The sequence below is a fragment of the Chlamydotis macqueenii genome, chromosome 1 (genome assembly GCF_036417535.1).
Source record: "Chlamydotis macqueenii isolate bChlMac1 chromosome 1, bChlMac1.mat, whole genome shotgun sequence".
Lineage (NCBI taxonomy): Eukaryota > Metazoa > Chordata > Aves > Otidiformes > Otididae > Chlamydotis > Chlamydotis macqueenii.
In genome coordinates, this window is record NC_141556.1 from 7,473,983 (window position 1) to 7,497,289 (window position 23,307).

The 23,307-nt window shown below is 47.3% G+C and overlaps 1 protein-coding gene across 1 annotated transcript in view; it reads right to left on the reverse strand.

Moving 5' to 3' along the window:
- CCDC3 (coiled-coil domain containing 3) overlaps window positions 1-19,117 on the reverse strand; it is a 42,976-nt gene extending 23,859 nt beyond the window's left edge. Inside the window, exons 1-2 of the mRNA XM_086739941.1 lie at window positions 18,523-19,117; window positions 17,422-17,596 (exon numbers count right to left, since the gene is read on the reverse strand). Of these exons, the coding sequence (XP_086596067.1) occupies window positions 17,422-17,596; window positions 18,523-18,929 (582 nt within the window). The 5' untranslated portion in view covers window positions 18,930-19,117. The remainder of the gene's footprint in view (window positions 1-17,421; window positions 17,597-18,522) is intronic.
- Window positions 19,118-23,307: the final 4,190 nt, after the last annotated feature.

Sequence of the window (23,307 nt, forward strand, 5' to 3'; positions counted from 1 at the left end):
TAAACTATATGACTGTTCCCATGTCAAACAAGAGCATGGTATCCTAAGCAGATGATTTGGTTTCCAATACAAGAGACGAGAAACTCCAGGACCAGAGGTGGGATGAGACCTCTGTGGTTGATGAACTGTTGATTTCCCAGCCCTGAAGTCTCAGCCACTACACTGCTCATCGGGTTTTTCTGGCGTCTCTTGTGGAAAGACACTGCACCTCTCCATGTCACTCTGCCCAGATTTAACTCTGGTTAAATATTTACTGAACTCCTGGGAATTTCTGAAGGCCAGTACTGTGCTAGAGAGGAGTACAGATAAAAGCTGACCTTTGGTGGAAGAGGCTGGTCTCCCCTGGATCCAGTTACCATTAGCAAGAGAAGAAGCCCCTCCAGAAAAGAACTGAGGAGACACCTGATTGAGTGCATGGGGGAACCTGCTCCACTTCTGCACACAGAGCTCCGTGAGTGAGCACCTACGCAGGACTCCAGACCCTGGGTTTGGTATCGCAGCTTTCCTTTGTGGCTCTCGGCAGAAGAAAAGCAATGCTGAAGTACCCCATAAATTCTGGGCAATGTCTCGGTGGTTTCACAGAAAGTTCCTTTATGCAGTGCCTCCAATTCACTTTGGATTTCACTTTGTGAAGTTTCTGGAGGTTGAGGTCAAATGGCATAAGGGTCCTATGGACAGATAACCAAATTCTGCTCTAGGTGTCTATATTATAGGTATTAACGCATGAAAGTTGTCTACATTATCTAAGAAATCCTTTATCCAACAAGCCCTGACCCCTGCAGCATCCAACCTCCCAGCATACCAACACCTGAGGAGCCTGCAGCTGAAAGCCTGAGCATCAGCCCAGCTAAGCAAACCTGTGCCTAGAACAAATCAGATAATTTTTTCTTAATTGCATGTTCTTGAAAAGTTTATGTTTTCTGTATTGCTCGGCCTTTTTGTTAAATACAGCATGACTCATTGCTCCCTTCAGGGAGTTGACCAGGCCTTGAGACTACTGCAACTACTGGCCTAATTGATTCTTTGATTTAGAAAGATGATGCTCAAGCTTCTTATAGCTGGTTGGATCTCCCACTTCCAAGTTCAGCTCTCCAGAAATGAGGCCATGTAAGGAATGACAAATTCTAAATAATGGTTTGAGGAAATATAAACCAATATAGTGTTTCGGTTTCTGACAAGAGTAATCTTCACAGATCCTTGGTATCTTTCAGGCAACATGCTACTGCTTTCTTCATCATGGCAAAAGGCAACTCTGTCTCCTGCCCTCTTCCTTTTCCAGAAATTGAGAGTTTTCCACAAAAGCATGCCTCCTCCAGCTGGCATGGGGCAATCCTCTATTCAAATTCCATGAACAGAAGCAACATTGTGGTTGGCTTGGCTGGTTCTTCTGAACGGTAACTTTAGTTTCCTCCAGCCCAAAAGTGCCCAAAGTGCTTCACACCAACTTCTTGCATTACAGTCACGGATTACATGCTTCTCAAATTACAGGTGCAGGCTCAGAAGGATGAGAAAGTGGACTGTATTCCTTAGCATATGATTCCTCTTCCTTTAAAGTCAAAATGAGTTTCAGTGGATATGGGGCAAGGTCCCAAACTGCTTCCACCAGGTAGGTAGCACAAAGCATAGTAGATTTGACTATTCAATGGATTGCTTCGATTCAATATCATTTTATTTCCATTTCAAACCTTTAAAATCAGAACAGCACATATCTTGTGCTTCTTTTGTAGCCCCAACTTGTATTCACCACTTTTTCCTCAGAAGACAGTATTTTGCATCACTTCAGGGCTTCCAATACTGGAGCACCTGTCAAAAGCATTCCTATACTCCGCTCTGCTGTTGGCTGCACTGCTTTAGAGCTCTGTATGCAATGAAATGTCTTTACTCACATTTTGGGAGTAATACTGAAGAAGACAAGCTCCCTAACTCCTTTCAACAACTTTAAAAAAAAAAATTCAACCAAGAAGCCAATCCCAAACCAGAATATTTATACCTAAAATGCATGGAAAAAATATGTTCAGAGTCTCATCTAGAGTATATACTTAGAGACCAAAGAGAAAAAGTTCTAAAATCAATATTGAAGTAATGCAATGAGCCCCATGTAGAAGGTTGTCTTACATGATGCTTCCAGCAATGTTGCCTGGATTAGAAAGCTTATTCCAAGTGTTACTGCAAGCTTTGGAGTCTAAGGCTTTCTATGTCAAAGACATTGTTCTCTTTCAATAAAGTATTGATAACATGTGTCCCCCCCTTTTTCTTTTCCTAACTCCATTTTGAAAAATGCTTTTAGTTTCATTTTGCACCATTTCCTAAATCAGTCTGTAATTGACCACAGGTATTTAAAAAAAGGGGGCCAGGGGTTTTGGAATTTCAAAACACAAGGAATTACTTTAAAGCAATTTAGAAGATTGGATTTAAATCCACAAAATAAAACTCAACATCTTACATGCATTCAGAAAATCTCATCCAAAAGCTAGAAGGTTTTGTAAGCTAGAAGATAAAGACTCCAAAATGCATCATAAGCTCCAGCCAAATTCAAGCCACCTGCTCCACACAGCAACAGATATGGAAGGAGGACCCCAGGCAGGTTGCAGTGCTTGTTTCAAGCTCTGGACTTTTCCAGAATCCACTGATTCTAAGCCCAGAACTGCTATATCCAGGAAAAGCAGACGGTGAGACAGAGTCATAGTCATGGTCAGGGTGTTGTAGCATAAATGGTCCAGGACCATGTCAGTCCCTTTTAGACCATAGTAAGTCCATATGGAGTCTAGGCCAGACCACAGTGTGAGCTCATATGAGCTCTGTTTCTGCAACATTAGTATATTGTCTTTACCCAAAAGTCAAGCAGAATCTGAAACGGGTTGTTCGCAGGGCTAGCCTCACCACTGGGTGGAACACAAGGAGCTCTTTCAACTCAGATATTTTGCTGGACGTGGATTTCCAAATGCTATGCTGCCCTAGAGAAGAAGTCAGGAATACCGAATGCAGCTGACACTGCAAGCACAACTTGGGTCATGAGAAGAATCAGTCTCAATGTTTGGACTGACTCCCCATCATCTTTTGTGTGCCACAAGATGCACACTCGTTAACCTGTCACTTCAGTAGCAATCTACGCACAGAGAAAGCATCAGTGCTGCAAAGCAGAGGACACAACGGTAGTATCACATACCTCTGTTTTCTCAAGCATTTCCGTAAGCAGTATTTCTGCTGGCTATTTTCATATTTAAAAGGGAGTTCTCATCATTATATACAATTAAGTATGATGCAGCTGCACACCCTGCGACACTTAGTGCCATCTGAAATGCCCATGTCGGCTCCAGCTGCCACTGGAGAATCATAGAATAGTTTGCATTGGAAGGGACCTTCAAAGGTCATCTAGTCCAACGCCCCTGCAAGGAGCAGGGACATCTCCAACCAGATCAGGTTGCTGAGAGCCCCATCCAACCTGGCCTTGAATGTTTCCAGGGACAAAGCATCAACCACCTCTCTGGGCAACCTGTGCCAGTGTTCTACAACCCTCATTGTAAAAATTTTTTTTTTCCTTATATCTAATCTGAGAAGGTGATGTTCAAGTGACGAACCGCACGTTTCCTGCTCTTCCTGTTCTTGTGGTCTATCTCTCAGATCCCCTACAGCATCTCAAATGGCAACAGGCAGTTGAATTGCTCCCGTAAAGCTGGTCTCTCAGTTTGACTGCTGATTACGACCCAGGGGTGGAACTGCTAGTGACACGTAGTTGGCCTCATCTCTTACCTTGCTGGGCTTGAGGGTGTGTGTTTGTTTTGTTTAGTGAGGGAAGGCTACAGTGGTAGGTTCTGCAAGAAGCTGCTAGAAGTTTCCCCTTTGTCTAGTGGACTCCATGAGGTCTAGGGCGAATCTGCCACTGGTCAGGGCAGAAAAAATTGATGATGGAATATTTCCTGATAATGCCTCTGTGATAATGTGTTTAAGAACTTCTATTCTGCTCTTGCAGTCTCAAATTGCTCTGAGTCCTGATTTAGCTAAATTGAGAACCCGCCTCCCCTCCTTCCATCCATTGTCTGCCTGTACCGCTGCCTGCAAGGGCTGCCTGTATCTTTTCAAGATATTAAAAAAAAAATAAAAAGAAAAGAAAATTCCTTAGGTTTTGTAGAGCAAGGGACAAGATCCTGCCCCTGGTAAATACGGAGACCAAATGTTAACACTGCTATAGCCACATTCCCAGCTCGGTACTTGTAGGGTTGAGACCGACCCTGGACACTGCCAACGTGTGTGTTAATGTTTAAGGACAGAAGTGGGCTCAGGAGCAGGTTAGAGTACACAATCAGCCCTGGGCAAGCCTGAGAACTCTCCATTTCAAAACATAGGAAATGCTGTAAATACCACAGCAAATGCAATTACCAGAGCATGATAAACACCACTTCATTAGCAGGGACCACAGGAGGCTTCTCCCATTTCAGATGCTCCTGACAATAGGAACCAAATCAGAGGTCGATCCTGAAGTCTGGACACAGAACAGGCTGGCATCAGGGACGCCTCTGGTCTGGTGTTTTGGTTTTAGTCCTCCTCTGTCCTGATGCTGTGATGGAAGGAGCCAGCTCCTTCACATCTTCAACATCTGTAATGTGTTTCTGGAGCAACGACTGTCTGTAAGGAGCGGGATGCATTCCAGTTGCTCTAGAGTGCCACTGACTTGGAAACACCGGGACATTTCCCATCAGTATTACAGCTGCTTCTAGACATGAGTTAAATATACGAGGGTTTTGTCACTGGATGTGGTTTTGAGCCATTTTTATTGCAGCTGGAAAGATTTGAGCATAAAATATTATTTCCAGGATACATTTAATCTACAGTTTCACACCTTTGGGAAAAGAACCAAGAATCACACTCGTTCCCCTGCCCTTTGAAATCAAGACTTCAGAAAACACAGGCTCAATTAGGATTTCAACGGACAGATCGTGAGGTGTTCACTGAACTCAGGCAAAACATGCGTGAGCCTAAAACATGTAAAAGGGCAGAAACTCAGTAACTGATTGCAGTTAGAACCCTTCCCTGGGGCCTTCTTAAAACTGTTAGTTTCCAATCCATGGTCTTTTCCCAACATCAGCATTCATGTCCAGCATGGCTGTAGCTGTCTGAAGGGCCCAGGGAACTTGTAAGTGATTTTTAGAAAAATTCACCTCCAGGTTGTCTTTTCAAACCCAGCTGATGGGCGTTGGATGCTATCTGCTACCTCCTGGAGCTGGTCAGCCACAGCGTGGTGGATCTAAATCCTCTCCAGAGGGAGCAAGTCATTACTGTCACCACAGCCATCCAATCTGAGGAATAAGAAGTGGATAGGGACAGAGTGCCCTATATAGTCACTCCTGGAGCCACGTCGTGACCCATAAAATGGATCTTCCTGCAGAGGCAAGCAGCCAAAGGATAGTGTCTTCTTCTGACTAAGAGACTCATAGCGATCTCCCAACTTGACCAAAATCTTGTAAATGATGGCAACTTCACCACATCAGTTGGTTATGTATTTTGGTGGATTATTTCCTCATTTCCTTTTTCCGTGTTATTTCATTTTTTTCTCATTTACATCTGTGATTTTTTCTTTGTCTCTATTTACAGATATCTCCCCAACAGAGGTAGTTACAGACCAAGAATAAGCTGCCTGTTTCCTTCTCACACATAAGCCACATACACAGAGATTCTCACCTTCAGGCATCTTTTATAGACCACGAATAAACTCTCTCCCACCCATCTGAGACCTCAGAGCTCTTTTCAAGCATGAGCAGAGCTCCCCCATGGCTGCTGTGTCTAAGCCCCTTCCTTATTATCCCTTCCCTTCCAAACCCCAAGATGATGCTTTTAGGTGGAAAGGAGCTTTCCTGGTCTGCAATGAAACACAGGATGTTCGTGCTTGAAATCCTCTGAAACAAGACTTCTTTACCAATGTAATTGAAATGAGGACTTACAGCATCTGAATTTCTGTTCCTATCCTCAGCCAATGTCAGTACAGGCTGTTCCTCCATTTTGACTTTCCTTCCTTTCTCTCCCCAGCTACCATTCAGCAACTAACTGAATTTTTTCCACAATAAAAAAATATAATTTAAAGCATCCAGAAGAACATAGCTGTGTTCAGACCCTGTCTAAAGGCTCTGGAAAGACAAAAAAGCAAGTCAAACAAATGAATAGGCTCAAAAATAGGTTGACAGTGAAAAAAAATGGAGGTGACAAACTGATTGTGTTTTGAGGCAACAAAGAGGACACATGTCACTATCCACCTGAAGAAGGAAGCCAGGGTCCGTACCACCAACATGCTTTTGTTTGGACAAACAAGCAAACCCCTGTTGTTCTTGTGTCACCCATCTGAACGTACTTCCTTGCTCAAAGTACAGCACTGCCTGTGCAACAAGGCTGCAAGGCACAGAGGGGAACGGGCACAGGATTTAGACTGGTAAGTTTACAGACCAAAAAAGTCTTCAGATAGTTGTTTCTAATCCCAGTGGGGATAAATCCTGCGTCGAAGAATATTTTCTTTACTAGACTGGGATACAGAGCCTAACACGCCTGCCTCGCTTTTACCATCTGCAGAATCATAGAATCATAGAATGGTTTGGGTTGGGAGGGACCCTCCAGGGTTATCCAGTCCAACCCCTCTGCAAGGAGCTGGGACATCTCCAACCAGATCAGGTTGCTCAAAGCCCCGTCCAACCTGGCCTTGAATGTTTCCAGGGATGGGGCATCCACCACCTCTCTGGGCAACCTGGGCCTATGTTCCACCACCCTCAGTGTAAAAAATTTCTTCCTAATATCTAATCGTCCCGCTACTCCTGCATGGTGACAAAGATGAGTTGGTTTGAGGATGACAGGATGTACGTCATAGCTTGCGTTTTTGTCCTACATCTTGTCTCAATATAAAACACTGCACTGACATTCCCTCTTGCAGTAGCTAGTACTTCTGATCTAGAAAATGCAAAAATACTGCAGAACAAGTCCCTTAAGTGCTTTCAGATCTCAGGAAATATTTTTTTGCTTGCTTGCTCTTAAGTTTTTTGGGCGGAAATTCAGACCTGGCTTTCTAGTCATATTATTTCCCCTTCACATTATACAGGGTCATGGAAACTTGCTTCTCCCTCCATATATTTTTCCCCACTGTCATTCATTTTACAGATAACTGGACTAACAGTTGTAGCAGCCTTCTTCCAAAAAAAAACCCCGTAAATTGGGGCAGCAAAAGGAGGTAGTCACTCAGTCAGCTGCCAGAGGCACCTGCAATGAGTTGAGCAGCAACCAGTTGCAATTGGTCACACTGAAACCGTATCCTCCCAGTCCCTCCACCCCGGCCGCTCTGGTTTGTCACTTCGCGTTAGCTGCTGCAAGGGGCTGCGTGCTTCCAGGGTCGGCAGCAACGCCAAGCTCAGCACCACGTGGCAGCTCCTGGCCGAGCGCAATGGGGCAAGGACACTTCTCCAGGGGAATTCGGAAAGGCGCTTGGCTGCCGGAGGCAGGACGGGCTTTAAAAGACTCCATCTGCAGCTTCCATTAGGGATTTGAACTACCGCTGCCTCGGAGCCAACTTGGCTTGCCGCTTGCGAAAATAAACATCAAAATGCATGGGCTGGGAGAAAATATGTCCCAAATTGAAAGATCTCATCTCCCTTCAAGCCACAGTGACTGATCCAGTTACAGGCAGCATTACAGGTGTCCCATCTGCCAGCTGCCGGTTGGATTTTGGTGGCTGTTGATTTTATTAATTGTTTTGCTCCATCTTTTTCTGTATCTATCTCACAGGTGGTTCAGGAGAGAGAGAAAAGTGAAAAGAAAAGACTTTTCCCTGGATTCAAGGTTGACTGAGGTCAGCAACTAAAGCAAAGATGGGCTCTGCCCACAGTACCTGTAGGAGCAGCGTGTGCATCGAGGACAGATCCTGGCCCCAAACCCTTGGTCCACATGAATCATCCTTCCCAAATACTGACCAACAGGAAGCATGGATTTGCACACACAGAAATGTCTAATACATCTACAGACTCGCAGATTTACAGAAGGGCTTGCTGGCTCCCACAATTGGTCTGAACAACACAGAATTTGGGGACCTCTCTGATTCATTTTAGCTGCTCTTCGCTCAGCAGACTTTCCTGGGACTCACTCTGAATGTATTCCCCAAAATGGCCAGCCCTAACCAAAGCCTAGGAGAATCCAAGCAGGTGAAGAGCCAAATGCACCCAGCTCAGATGTTTGCTTCCCCCTCCTGTTCCCAACCAAACCAAAAGCACTGAAATAGTCCCAGTGGGTTACTGTGAGTGGGGTGCCAGGAGATATATCTGAGCATCTTCCAGTAGCTCTCAGGCTAAGTCAGTACCTCCACTTTCTAAGTTTGAAAGATCATGAGACAAGTATGAATACTAAGCATGACTGGATCAAAAAAAACACCCATGATCTTCTTCTTTGGACTGCACGTTTTGTTTTTGCCTCAGGTTAGTAAGATAACATGTCCACCTTACAAGAACACCTGCCTCAACCCTTCTCCTTGGAGGCCAGGTCCTAGATACCCAGGGGAGCACCTTGAATACAGGAACCTGTGTAGAGGAAGGTGATTTGGACAAGGACACAAGCACTCTAAAGTATGTGTTGCCCTGCACCCCTTCAGTTTTCAGCTCCAGTAACCGCCCAGCTCCAGTTGCCTCCCTCGCTGACCAGTACTTTCCCCCTTCCCAGTCTACGTGTGGTGGGATGTCCTCTTTCACCTTCCCATGCTGGGGAGGCTGTCAATGAGAGGGCAGTGCAGAAAAGCAGAGGAATCACTGAAATGCTCACACACAGGCAAGGAGACAATGGACCAAAGTCAGTCTTGGCCTCCTCATGTCTTCTTATTGCTGCTTTTCCCATGACAGTGTCATCTCCAGAGCGTAAGAATGAGAGGTCCACGTCCTGTTACAGTGCTGCAATTCCTAGCCCACCTTCACATGTGGATGCTCACGGGGGTAACTTCAAACTTTCCACTGCCCTCCCCAGAAAGAGGTATCTCCTACCTTGGCCACTTCTGTGCAAACATAGAGGGAATGTGACCAGATCAGTGAAAGTCCCATCTCTCCTACCTACCCTGAGACAACAGCAGCAACATCTTACCTGTGCTGCACGCTATGGACTTAGCCCCAGCCAGGTAGATGCATCTTTCCAACATGACTGGGAAAAACATTGCTTCAGCCCTTGGCTAAGAGGCAGTGATTGGGGGCTTCCAAAAAAATCTTTGTCCAGCTAAGCAAGCACTGAGGCAGGATTTGTGCTCAGCAGCACCACTGCACATCTTTCAACCACCTCTGGGCTGGAAACCCCAAGGATATAGCACCCCTCCAGGCAGCCTTGGTCCAAAACACAGGAGAGACAGCGAGATGCCTCCAGCCCCATGCTTGTGTCTCGATGTGCGGAGCTCAGCCCACCACTACCAACTGCCTCCATGGCCACCGGCATTTTCCCACCCCTCCGGCGGTTGAAGAAGCCAGACTGAGAGCCAAAAAGGCGCTCTGGGGATGAGGTCAGATGCCTGCTCACCAGAAAGTTCATGTACAGCAGGAGATAGCCTCATGGCATGAAATCCAGAACAATTTAGTGCATTTGGCAGAACTTCTTGAAAGTGTGGCTTTGGATAATTAAAAGCAGTCTGGAGCCATGTGGGTCTTCATTCATTGCCAGTTCCTGGAAAGATTGCCATTTCACCCTTCAGAGGAGGCAGTCATGTACACACACACACACACCCATGGCTGCCTAGGCATTTCCTTGCTTGGCGAGCTGGAAACCAGATATTTTTGAGAATATTAAGTACTTGGATGTGCCTGAGACATAGGCCAGACAGAGCAGTGCTCTGGAGTAATCTGCGTGGGTTGATAGGGAGCAAGTTGGTCCAGACTCATCCACCAGGACCTAGAACACTGATGTGGGACTCCCCTCACCTTGTTGTGAACCTACGTTGGTATCAGGAGGACACTAAGTGGGAGCCTCACCTTGGCAGTTCTCCACTGGTCACAGCTGCCAGCGGGGACAAGAGTTGAGGTGGGTGGTGAAAAACTCCTTATTTAACACCAAATTCAGACTGTTCACAACTGACATCAAATTCAAGACTCCCATGCTATCTCAGGTCAACCCTTCTATGCTGTACATAGCAACCAGCAAACCTGCCTCAATACAGAAAGAAGGTGGCTCTAAGAGATACCATAAAAATAGAGCACCTTCTGGGTGCTATAAATATAAGAAAGATCATATGGAATCATGATCATATGGAATGGAAACATCCCATGGATGATCGTAGAATCATGATTTGGCTTCGAAGAAACCTTAAAGATCATCTATTTCCAGCTCCCCTGCAAGGAGCAGGGGCACCTTCCACCGGACCAGGTCGCTCGAAGCCCCATCCAACCTGGCCTTGAATGTTTCCAGGGATGGGGCATCCACAGCTTCTCTGGGCAACCTGTTCAGTGCCTCACCACCCTCAGGGTGAAAAATTTCTTCCTTATATCTAATCTAAATCTACCCTCTTTCAGTTTAAAGCCCACAGATCTCCTCCATGATCTTTTATTCTGCATTTTAGCAGCCTGTGTGCATGTAGGGAGACAAAAAACTGACAGGGAGATGCCAATCAGACCTCTAAGAGTCCCCTACCACAGGCTGGGCGGGAAGATTTGGAAATGAGTCAATTCCATTTCTATGCCAAAAGACTCCCAGGGATGCTACTCGAATATAGCCACCGTCACGTGGCCTACCCTCATCCCAGACACTTGTCAGCAGTTCTCTATTTCATCTAATATTGCTTACATGTATTCAGATTAAACACAAATCATAGGAAGGGGGTGCGCTCTGGGTGGGTTTGTGGGAGGAAAACAAAAATGTTGTAAAACACTATTGAAACAACCCAGAAGTGATGCGCGCTTTCTATCATGCTATTGGGCTAACGGAGCAACAACTCCTTTAACAAATGGCAGGGCAAGAAGTCAAATGTAAAACAAGATTTTCAAACCTCCAGATATCGGATCTTATTTTCATTTATTTCAAGGTCTTTTTGCCTTCCTCTTGCCACGTAGCAGTGTTTTGAACTGAGAATATTTTCTATTTTCCTGGTGTCTTAGGACCAGAGAAGGGAGGATCCTTTATGCGGCTCATGCCACAAGCAAACACAAAAGGCCAGTACATGGGAATTAAAGAAAACTGCCTTAACCAAGCCAGGTTGCTGCCTGCTCTTTTCCAGACCAGTCCTTCCCCTAAAACTGCTGGCTCTGGACTCCACGACTGGCATTTTCCAGTCCTGCAATTCCTCTCCCAGCACTTGGAGCAGAGAAAGAACTCCTCAAAAGCAGAAGTACTTAACTTTTAAAAGAGAAAAACAAAACTGCTTTTTCATTTTATCTTGGTGGATACCGTGGATGAAATTTCAGCTGAAATCCATTACTGTTATCAGCTTTTTTTTTTTTTTTGAGAGGTCAGGCTTTGTATGATTCATGTAGTGGAGTCACCTTCAGCATCATCAATGTCCATCTCAGCCATGGCAGGAAGAGCTCTGGTCCCTGTATCCAGGGCAACTCAGGCTCTCTCCAGAGACAGCGCAAGCATCTCTCCAGCAGGTACCCATCCACACTTTCTAACCATGATACTATTTAATCACTGTCCAGACTCAAAATCAGGCAGGTCAGAAAAATGATGAGGGCTTCCCCAACTTTCCATCTTCTTTTCCCCTCCTTTCCATCTTCTTTTCCCCTCTCCAGGGCCACATTGCCTGGAGAGATGGAGCAAAACAGATTCCCATGACAAAAATCATGCAAGCCCTTCTCTGGTAGCCCAAAGAGCTTTTGTGTAAGCTGCTATTTCTCTGTGATTTAAGCCCTCAAGATCCTGTGAAGTATCACTGAATGAGAGCCGCTACCGTTTGCCTGGCTGAGATCATCAGGGAAGACCCAGGCTGGGGCCATTGCTGAGCACACATGCCGCTGCCCACAGATGGGTTCGGGGAGTGACTCGACCCGGCGGCTCCCAGTTCACGCACGCGGTCGTTGCTAAAATACAAATAGCTCTGAAACTATTTCCTCTACTTCCGCAGAGGAAGAAGGCCATTTAATTTAATTTTTGCTTTGCATAATAATGGCAAGGTCATTTATGCAATTACATTGCTTTTCTTATCCGGTTCCCTTTTCAGCTGCTCCAAAGCCTTGCAGGTGTCCTAATCAGGTCAACAGGTTGTTACAGCAGCCAAAGTGCCACCAAGGAAGAGGATCCAGGTCCAAAGATGCTAAGCAGATATTTGTGGACTGCCCTGCTAACCCACTAATTACCTTGCTTTTCATTTAGGGCACCGACTACTCTCATTGAAGCTTTGTTATTACCCAGATAAATCTCTGGAGATTTCATCTAAATCAATTGAAGTACCAGCGGGGTTCTGGCTCTGATGCTTGAGAGGAGGAGACGCAATGCAGGGAGAGAGGCTTAATAAAAGATATAATCTCCCCCTGCAACCTCGCCAGGCTTAATTGCAATTATTGGACTCCTTAATTTCCGTGGGCTTTATCACAGTGCTAGTGCTCTCACAGTTGCTCACAGTCGGTTTGACACGCTGCGGTTATTCCCTTGCTACGATGCACGCAGGGTCATCTTGCCGCTCTCCCACGTGAATAAAAGGGGAGGCCAAGAGACCACTTTTCCCTATCAATCTGCTGACAAAGCCAGGAGTTAAAACCCCTCTGAATAACGAAGCACAACAAGCACTGTTTGACACTTCTATAGACATTATTGCCACCAGACCTCATGTCACTTTGGCATAATCCCTTGTGTGCACACAAGGCAAGAGGACTTCTTTACAAGATCACACCACCGTACAGAAAGCCAAGTCAGGAGGAGAAATTACAGCCTCTAGATTTGCACTAAAATGGTAAAACTCTTCAGGGGGCCCAGGTTTCAATCCCAACCCACTGCATCACCCTCAGGCCTAGCCGCAGGCACTGCGAGAGGGGGGAAACCGCAGGGATGGTTCCCACCTCCCAGCTTGAGCGAGCAGAAATCAAGCCCCCGCGTGCAGAAAAGTGTTGTTTATCACTGAGCCATATGAAAAATTTGTCCTGAGAAAGAGGCATTGGCACATCCGGATGCTCTCGGGGCCTTCAGGATTTTTCCATTCCCCTTCTCTGTCTCTGGAAGAGGATGCTGGCTGCACCACTGAATGCTCGTCCTTGTCTCTCAAACAAAACTCTGACCCCTTGCACTCATTTTGACCAAGAAAAGGTTGCAAGGCTGCTCCCTAAAAGCATCAGTAATGAAACACCAACACCATCAGCTGCACTGGAGAATAACTGGGTGGCACGCAGGGGTTTGTGAGCAATTCTAGGGGTACTGTGGGAAGCGGGGGGTAAAGGAAAAGAGGTGTCTTGGGTGGTTTCCCACGGCAGAGGTGACCCAGAGGCTGCAGGCCGGCCGGTGCAGGACAGCCTGGCATGCCCGCATAAGAGGCTGTCAGACTTTGCAAACTCTTTGATATGTCTGTGGGTCTTACCGCAGGTGGTCAACATGAGGCTTGGGTAAAAACATGAAGCTCTTAAGAATTTTAATCAGGTTTTTATTACTTCTTAATTTTTCCTTTCTTTAATAAAAGCACCTTATTAAAAGAAACTGCTGACCGCAAGATTCCTTGGATAGGCAAATACTGCCTTTCTCCCAAGGCCAGAGGGTGGGAAGAATTGACTAGAACTGTAACTCTGAGGGGGAAAAAGGAGCGCTCCTGTGTTATTCTCTCCACCAACATCAGCTCTGGGACTGGGCCAAGCTTGGGACCCAGACACCTGCAACGTGCTGCAAGAAGGGATCCCTCACTCTGCAAGAAGTTGCAGCCACTGGTCAAAAACCCAGCTTCAACCACAAGTCTGGTGGGAACTCAGGGCTTTAGCAACAACCTTGCAGAAACCATTGCAACAGCGAGCTGGAGTAAAGCAGGAGGTCTGTAACATCACTAAGGGGCTGTGAGAAAAGTCAGGATGGAGCCCAATTAATTACTGCCTCTGCAAACCTGGAAGCCAAAACGCAAGTGCCTAAAGAAACACCAGTCAGAGCTACTGTTGCTCTCTAGAGTGGACAGAACAAGCGCCTGCAAGAATTTATAAGTCTGTGGGGTTATTGGAAAACTATCAAGAGCAGCATCTGGCTGTCAGCCCAGCAGCAAGGGGCTTAAAAACTCAGCTGGAATTAGCTTCCAGCGACAGCAGCAGGCCCAGGATCAGGAATGTATTAGCCCCAAGGAGATGCACCTTGGGTCTGGCCTCCTTTCTCCATGAGCCATGGGGCTTTCCAAAAATTAAAAGTGTTTTCCTGCAACGGAAAAGGCAGGTTGTGCATCCCAGTGCATCGAGAAGTTCCTGCATCTCTCTTTTACATCATCAGATATGTTGGCTGAGTGGAGGAGAAGGAGCTGTCAGAGTTTTTCTCATTTCACCCCATGAGAGAGCCCAGACAAGACTGTTTGCATGCAAGGAATACAGCAGAGAGAAGAGGGTGAGCAGGAGGACAGCACGTCAGTGGTCACCTTTGGGTCTCCCGCTCCACAGCTGGCTCAGGCACACCCTTGCTGGGAGCAGCATTACGTGAGGCTAAAGATGTTCACCCATCACGGGGTTCTCTCAGCCCAGAGCTACAAACATGAATTATCCATTGCAACTGCACATGCTTCCAGCACCAAATTCTCAAAACGTCCACCCCAGAAATAGATCAAGAATTGGGCACAAGGCCATGAGCAAATACAGAGATTCAAAAAGTCTGCCAGAGTACAGGATCCAGCTGTAAACAAGAGATTTCATCACTCCTTTATCCCAAACCTACTGAGGCACGCTGCTTTTTGACAGAGGTGCTTTTTAAGATGCGCCTTCACACAGCTGTCCCAAGTCCCGGAGGCAGAACCTTAGCTACCGACTCCTGGAACCAGACCTTCACCCCAGCTGCCTTCTGCTCTGAGGATCTCAGTGTCTTCATGTCTTCCCTCTGGCCGCACGAAACATCGGTGATGGGCTTTAACTAGTGATTTATGTCAATATGCAACAGCCAGTGAGACCCCTGATGCCTCACTGCAGTATGAGCCTCATCAGGAGACCCTTCCCTCTCTGTCCAAGCTCTCCACAACTTGACACCACTGCAGAAGCCCCCCTTGGGTGTCCTGAGGCTCCCTAAGGCCTCTTTTCCAAAAAGCTTCAAGAATAATGCTCTGAGTAATGCTCACTTTCTGTGCCACGAAGCCGGCACACGCCACAGGTTTCAGCTCAGGACCCAGCATGGGACAGCTCGGCCGAGCGCATTTGGAAATGGAAATTGTTCACACTGCAGTGGGACGTGAGCAGATGCGGTGGCAGACGGGGAAGTTGCTGTCTGATGTGACAAGGCAAAGAGAGGAGCAAAACACTACAGAGAACTGGACATGGGCACCTGCACTGGGAAGAGCTTGGGAACAAAGTCCTAATACCATGGCAGTCAGAAATGCCACCCCCTTCCCAGGCTGGGGCACGCAGGCGCCGGGAGCCGGCGCTCAGCTGGGCAAACACAGATGCAGGAGCTGAATGGGAGCACAGTCAGCCCAAACTATTTTTAACTGGTGCAGAGGAAGCTTTTACTTTTCATTAGGAAGAGGAGACAAAGTGTCCGTCAGTTGCGCTGAATTTATTCACTCGATGGGTGGGTGTTGAAGTATGTAAAGCCCCCAGTCCTGGTCTGTGCCACCAGCAGCTCTAATCCCCCCCCGATCTGCTCACAGCTGCCCAGGGTCAAAGAGCGCAACAGCTGAAATGCACTTTTGATACATATGCTTTCGGTTGCCCCAACTTACCCTGGGGGTTTCTGCCTTGTGATTTCCATTAAAGCTTACCGGCAAGATTTGTTGCTGGCGTAAACGAGCACCAGCCCGTCGAGATTCCCTGCATTTAGCTCAGCGCAGCTAAACAGACATCTCAGAGGCATGGCGAGCAGACACTGGGAGTTGGACCTGGTGGTACCCCAATGCCACTTTGCTTCCCCAAAGCAAAATCTGTGGATTTGGCAACGGCAGAGCCTTTACTTGCCAAATACATTGCTTGGAGCACTGGGAAGCCTGCGGGCTGGCAGGGAGGAGGCAGTGACTAGGGCTCTGCCTCCTGCATCTTGCCCAGCCAGGGTTACGGCTCAGCGATCTATTTGTAAGGTGATTCGTTTTCTCTTAAACATCAATTCCTGCTGTTGTCCCCAAATGTATATTTGAACATCACCCTTCCTCATTCCCATCCCAGAACATCAGCAGTGAGAAAACACTCATTGACGGGGCATCCCAAGGAGCGGGGTTGTGTCACTGCCCAGACAGCCGCGCAGCAGCTCAAGCTTTGTACGCTGGTGGGCAGCCAGCTGGTGAAGGGAAAGGGCTCGGCCAGCCACTGAGCTCCCTCCTTCCGTCTCCCAAAAAAGCCATGAGTGCATCTGCCTCCATGCGTAAATATTGTGCTTTGGGTGAATCCACAGAAGATGCAAGTGACAACACATGCCCTGTCCATCCTGACCTAAAGAGATGCTTAAAATGTTCTGGCTACCAGTGAAAACCACTGGCCTCATAAAACAAAGTTTGGTACTCAAACGGCTCTCCCAGCACATCCAGAGCACGTACACATGTAACTGCAGGTTGCTCCTCTCTGCCCAGGAGGTATTTATTAAAATCCTGCATTTATTACACAAACTGTAGCCCCGTAAAGGCGTTCAGAAGCCACTAACAACAGGCATCATTGGACTTTTCATACAAAAAAAATGTACTTTCTTAAGGGAGCATCGCCTAGCGGGTGAACTACTTGCTGTGGCCTCCCTTGAGAGGAGAAAGAGGCATTTCACTCAGCTTGTTCAGCAGGAGGTGCTGGCATTGCTCAGATGAACCATGCCCTCACCACTCAGATGAACCGTGCCCTCAAGAGTCTACTTTTCACCAGCTGCTGCAAAGAGATTACTCCAGTAGAAGTTTATGCTATTGTGTGGAGTTAGGTAAGAGTAATTCCTTACAGTCTGTCAAGGTCCAAGCACTGCTCTCACTACGTGAGGTGAACACAGAAGCAAAAAAAAAGCAAAGATTTGCTCCTGAACATTTCCACTCAAGTTAAAGTATGGCGTCTGCAAGCAGCAAAATCAGGAACAGTCTGGTCGGAGTAGGACAGGATAGCAAGCAGTGCTGGTTTCCAATCTAGTGCTCATGAACAGGTTGATACTGAGCTTGGCTCAGGTCCATGGGATGTTAAAGAGCTAACACAGAGGTCAGCTTTGAAAACAGAGTTTAACATCTCCCCACCAATGCATTCCTTTGCCAATGATGCCATCAAATGACCAGGAAAATCAGGGACCTGCTGCTCTGCATTCATATACGTATGTTCGCAAATGCCATGGGAATGTCTGTGCCCACTTAGAAAACAAGCACTGGAGAGCAAAAAAAAAATCCCTTACCCGGTTGTCCTCTTGAATCTCCCAGTCGCTGGAGAAGCTCAAGACATGCTGCGCCTGTGAGCAGTTAGAAAATTGGAACAGGCTTGCAAACATCCTTCTGTTCTCCTGGGTGTCCGGGAAAATCGCCTCCTGGAAGTTGACTCCGTGCGGCAGGAGGATGTAGTTCTCATCCATTCTGAAACACAAATTGCGGGGCAACCTGCTGTGAAGCTGAACAGGGCTTTCTCTCCTGCAGAAGTCACCCGTCGTAGCTCAGCCTGGCTCAACAAGTGCCTCCAAAGTCACCCAGACAGACTTTTAGCTGGGATGTGGCTCTCGGCTCTCCTGGCACTTAGTTGCCAAGACGGCAATTTCCACCATGGAGGACTGGACCAGTAAGAACCTAACAGGCTCCTGCCACCCTGCAGACATCAATGAACCCCCATGAATGAGGCAAATCTACATTTTGGCCCATGGTTTCTACTGAATTTTTATCACTTTGCCCTTGATGTCGGAGTTTAAGTACTCCTTCAAGTAGTCAATAAATAACTGGTGTAAAATGTGTTTAAATATGTTGCCACAGACAGCATCAAAATGTGTTTCGTTATGCACCCGGTGTAAGAATATACCAAATATTTCGAAACAAACCACTGAGTAGTATTTCGCAAACACTCTTGGATTGAAAGGTCACAGCGATGGCTGCGTTCCCACATCGTGGTTTGTTTTCTTATTCTTTCGATGAGCCCGGAGTCAGGATTTGGCTGGGGCACGGGAGAGCCGAGAGAAAGCTATGGCGTGAGTATTTGGGGATGAGTTTTAAACTCCTATGCCAAACTCCATCGAGCAGGCACAGTCACCATCCCGCCGTAAAAACAAAAGCAGCAGCACCCAGCACCTCCGCAGCAGCAGCTGCCTGGCAATGCTGGGATATTATGGGTTTGGGTGGGTGGGTTCTTTGTGATTTTTTTTCTCTTTTTTTTCCTTGGTGAAACTGTGGGTGGACGCAGGAGAGCGGCAGCGGGGTGGAACGCACCCATCCCGGGCAGGAGCGGGGATGTCCCGGAGGCGGGATGCCGACTCTCGCCACCCCACCACCCCCCCCCCCGGTATCCCGGGACTCACCGGAGAAAGAAGAAATAAGCGTAGCCCTGCATGACGGTGTGCGAGTGGCAGGAGAAGTACCCGAGGCCGGTGAGGTTGAGGCGGGAGCCGGCGGGCACCTCCAGCATGCTGCCCCACGCCTGGTCGCACAGCAGCTCGATCTCGGCCGAATAAAAAAGCCCCCCGGCTCCTTGCTGGGGGCCGGCCGGGGGACCCTCCTGCCAGGGCAGGTAGTTATAGGAACCGTAGGGATCGGGGTGCAGGGCCAGCACCCGCGCGTAGACGATGATCGCCGCCAGCTCGGCTCGGCAGCCCTCGCTCAGCGGTCGCCACTCGGCCGGCAGCTGGCAGCCCCCCCCGCCGCCCGCCCGGCCCCCCAGCCCCAGCCCCAGCACCAGCAGCGGCAGCAGCCGCGGGGGAGGCGGCATGGCGGGCGGCTCCGCGGCCGGGCCGGGCAGGGGATGGGAGGGGGGTGTTAAGGGTTTGGGTAGGGGGTGTGGGGAGGGGGGCACGAAGCGGGATACCAGGAGGCAGAAACCCAAAGGGCTGAAATCCCAGGGAGTGCAGAAGGTGGAGGGGCAGGGGGTGCGCAGTGGGGCAGAGATGCGAGGAGCGAAGATGGGAAAAGAGCGGAGATGCGAAGGGGGCAGAGAGGAGAAGGGGAGGGATGTAAATGAGAGAGGTGCGAAGGGGGAGGTGGAAAGGGAGGGATGAAAAGGGGAGGGATGCAAAGGCAGGGCTGCGAAAAGGAGGAATGCAAAGGGGAGAGGTGGACAGGACAGCCGAGCAGAGAGGCGAAGGGCAAGGACACCCCGGGGTGAGGGCAGCTGCTGCCGGGCGACCCCGGGGTGGGCACCGGCAGTACCCCGGGCTTTGGGAGGCGAAGGGGCGGCTGGCAGGGCGCTGGGAGTGCGAGGGTCCCAGTGGAGCCCGGGGCTGCGCACAGCTCCTGCTGGGAAAGGAGAGCCTGGGAAACTGGAGATGTGTGGGGCGGGAAAGCTTTAACCCCGGTCACTCGCTTCTCCCACTTCAGATGAGGATGGAGAAAAACTTGCAAGAGGAGGAGAGCAGCTCTTCCTAGCAGCCTGCGAGCGTTTTTCAAAATACATCTGGTGAGCAAGGTAAAAATAAAAAGCCAGGTCTCGATATATTTTCACTTCCCACTGTTTCCTCCCAGAACTTGCTGAGGCAATTTCGGGCTTCTCCAGCTTTTTGGCAGATGGCTCAGAGAATGACCCCTCTCCCCGCATACGAACTGCTGGGGAGCTTCTCCCGAGCATCCCCGGGGGCCCCGCACCACTCACAGCCCAAAACAGCCTCTTTCTATTTCAGTATTCTCCTTTTCCCACGTCTGATCTCACTGGGGATAATAGAGTCAGGAATGGGCATGGGATGCTTTAAAACTTTTGCTAGAACATGAATATCATGATCCCAGTTAAATCTCTCCTTAGCTGTGATGGTTACTAAAAGTTTGACAGCATGACCTGGCTGGTTCCTTTAATCTCATCCCCCGTCTGTCTGTCCATCTCCATCTGCCTCTCCAGACCTCTACAAGGACTAGGAGCTTTTGGGAGCAGGAGGTGCCTTTTTGTTCCATGTTTGTGCTGTGCCCAGTATAGGGGAGTCCTCATGCATGACTGGTGTTGGAAATAACATGCAAAATAAAGAATTGTCAGTTAAATAGGGCTGAGCCAAGTTCATGACAGTGAGACAAGACTTCTTCTGTGACAAGTGTCTCCCTCTGGAATAGTTTCACCAGATTCAGCTGTGTGCTGAAGAGTTTAACAAAGGTAAGAGTCATATTTCATGATGGCATGGTCCTACAATGTATTTCATCATAGCTTTACGCAACAACAGCAAAGTTGGTTCTTGCTAAAACAGAAACAGGTTTTGATTTTTTTTTTACTAACAAAAACTCCAAAATGACAGCTAAAGCTTTTCTGACTTTTTTTTTTCTAACAATCTATTCCTTGAAGATCAACAAATTGCTTCACAACTCTCAGGAAAAAAAAAAAAAAGCTTAAAAGACAATTATGAAAATACTTTTTTTTAAAGAAAATATCCTCAGGAAATCCCCATGAACCAACAAGCTCAATAATTTTTCGGTGTTAACCTTCAGGAAAAACTGCTTGTGCTTTGGAAACTGAAGGGACTAAACTGTGGTAGAGAAGGTTTCAGAGCATCATTCAGTAGTTTTTAGATACATAAATAAGAACTAAGGAGAAAAACAGAATTGAGGCTGATGTTGACTTCAAACAAAACTGGGGCAGTCCTGGAGGCATTTGGGGCAGCCTATTGCACATAGAGGCTTTGGTACGAATCTCAGGTTTCTGTGAGAAACAGTGCTTTGAGATGTCGGCAAAGAGATGCGGGTCATGTAAGCAAAGAGAGAAGTGCTGCAAGTGATGGGAGAGATGTTGAGCTCACCCAAGGTGGTCTTTCCCTGTCTCTCCATGTCGTACAACCGGTGCCAGAGCCTGGTGGCTTCAGCAACATGAATCTCGTGTTGGGTGTGGGCAGCAACATACAGGTATGATATTACTCCAGCACTGCTGCTGAGGAGGTAGAGTCCCAAGAAGCTGATGAGATGTTTGTAACCATAGGTTTGTTGGTTTTGTCCCAGGAACCAAATTCTTAGCCTGTGTGAAATGCAATTGCTCTTTTTTCTGTGTACACATACGAGATTGATATCTTCTGTGTAGAAGAGCCTCATATTTAAGCTTCATCTCTCCTTACTGTGTGTTGCAAGTGAGTAACGGTCAACTGTCCTCAAAACCACTCTGGAAACACCTAATCTAAGCTGTGATCTGTTCTGCTATTCCTCACATTTCAGTTAGCCACCAAGTAGCAGCTGGGAATGAGGACAGGGTAAGACAATGAGAGACATGGGCAGCTCAGACCCAAAATATGGATGTGTCTTTCCTTAAATCTACTGCTAATAGCCTAAACTGAACCACGTATATTTGTCCAGAGTGTTTGAATCGGTGAGCCATCTTGGAGAACACAACAGCATTTGCTGGCATACGCTGGCTCTGGCTGATGCTCTCCAACTCTCTTTTTGGTGGTGATTACCGAAGTGTGGAAACAAGTAATTAATGTTCTTTGGAATTTCTCTATCATCCTGCAGGGCAGTCGTGTCAGTGTTTTGAGGATACAGCAGGAGTCCATGGAGCTGACTTCAGAGCTGAATGAGCTGAAAGGAGGTCTTGGCCATAACTTGGGAGCAGAGTAGGTACACAAGTCTGCACATAAAAATAAAAACACCTCTCATTTGAAAGTGCCTGATTTCCTTGTTCTCTTCCATTTATGTTTGCTGGTGCTGTGCCCAGTGTTGTTGTAAGGGTTCAGGGTGGCTCATCTTCTCCTGTGCCCTCTGTGAGACATCCCCAGCTGAGACCTCTCCCTGCTAGGAGGCTCTCCAGAGATTTATCAGTGTGTAACCATTTCTTCCTGTCCTGACAAGCTGGTCCCTTGGGCTATTTGCTCTTTGAGTTCACTAGCAACTTTCAGGTCAGTATTTTAGTAAAGAATTAGAAACATCTACATTCAGATCACAGTGAATAACGTGATTTTGCTCTTAAATTTCTCTCCACAGAAGCACCATCAATTTTCTTCTCTCTTCCTTCATGTCCAAGGTAGACAAAAGTAGCAGGAGGATCTGAATCCATTCCAGGAGTCCATTCTCTTCCAGCTCTGGATAACAAGTAATTAGTGACATGAAGTAAGTGTTTAGAAACCCTCCCTGGAGACCACATCCTTCAGATCTGTGTTTGCTGTTTCTCTGCAGGGATCCACCAGCTGATCTGAGACATTCTTCAGTGCAGCGTGAATACTTTTGTGCTGTGAACTCAGCATGGGTCTGACAAGTGCTGTAGCCAAAACCAGCTAATCAGAGGAGCATCAATAGAGCCAATTACTGCTCAGACCGCGCTTTCAGCTACTCATGCATGTGCTACAGTTATTCATTCACTTCCTCCCTTTACGTAGGCTTGTAGACTTTGAGACAGGCCTGTGGTTTTCCCAGGCAGGAGTTCTTCCTTGTCTTCCACACATCTTTACAGATATTTAAACCAAAGGTTGATCCCTCCAGTCTGTGTCACTTTCTTTGCTGTTTCTGTGGCGATGCAGGTGATTTAAGCCTTTTAATAAAACATACCTCTGCTCTGTCTCTCTCTTTGCCTTTAAAGTATCGACAGATTTGACTGCTAGTTCAGGTATCAAACAAGAGAGCATGGTGCTCAGAGTCTGGCTGCCTTTGTGATGGCTGTAGGTGACCAGGAACCTCAGCCCAGCTGTGTTTTATTTATATATCCGCAGTGATTCCTTTGCAGTCCAGGGCACAAAATATCAAACCCAGATTTCTTACCCCCTGCTTATCCCTCTTTAAACTGGGAGACATACAAAGATGAATATTTGGCTGCATTAGGGTTCCAACAGGAAAAGATGCTTTTGTTACCTTCTTCTCTCTATGCTTCTCTCTGTTCTTCCCATAGTTCGACATTTGGTCCATCATATTTAACTATTTTTGTACCAATGGATGGGCCAGGTGATTCCTATTTATTAAAAAAAATCATATTCCCTAGCCAAAGTTTCCCAGTAGTTCTTTTTGTTTCTTTCTTTTGAAGAGTAATCTGGGCCATGAAGAAACAGGATTTGTCTTTGGGGATCAGACGGGAATACACTGCTCTCAAAGAGTGTGCAAAAGTTTACTTTATGGACAGCAATAAACAGACTTTCTTCAATGTAATTTTGACTTTGAATGCAAGTGCATAGAAGGATCAAGAAGTTGGTATGGATGGAGACTTT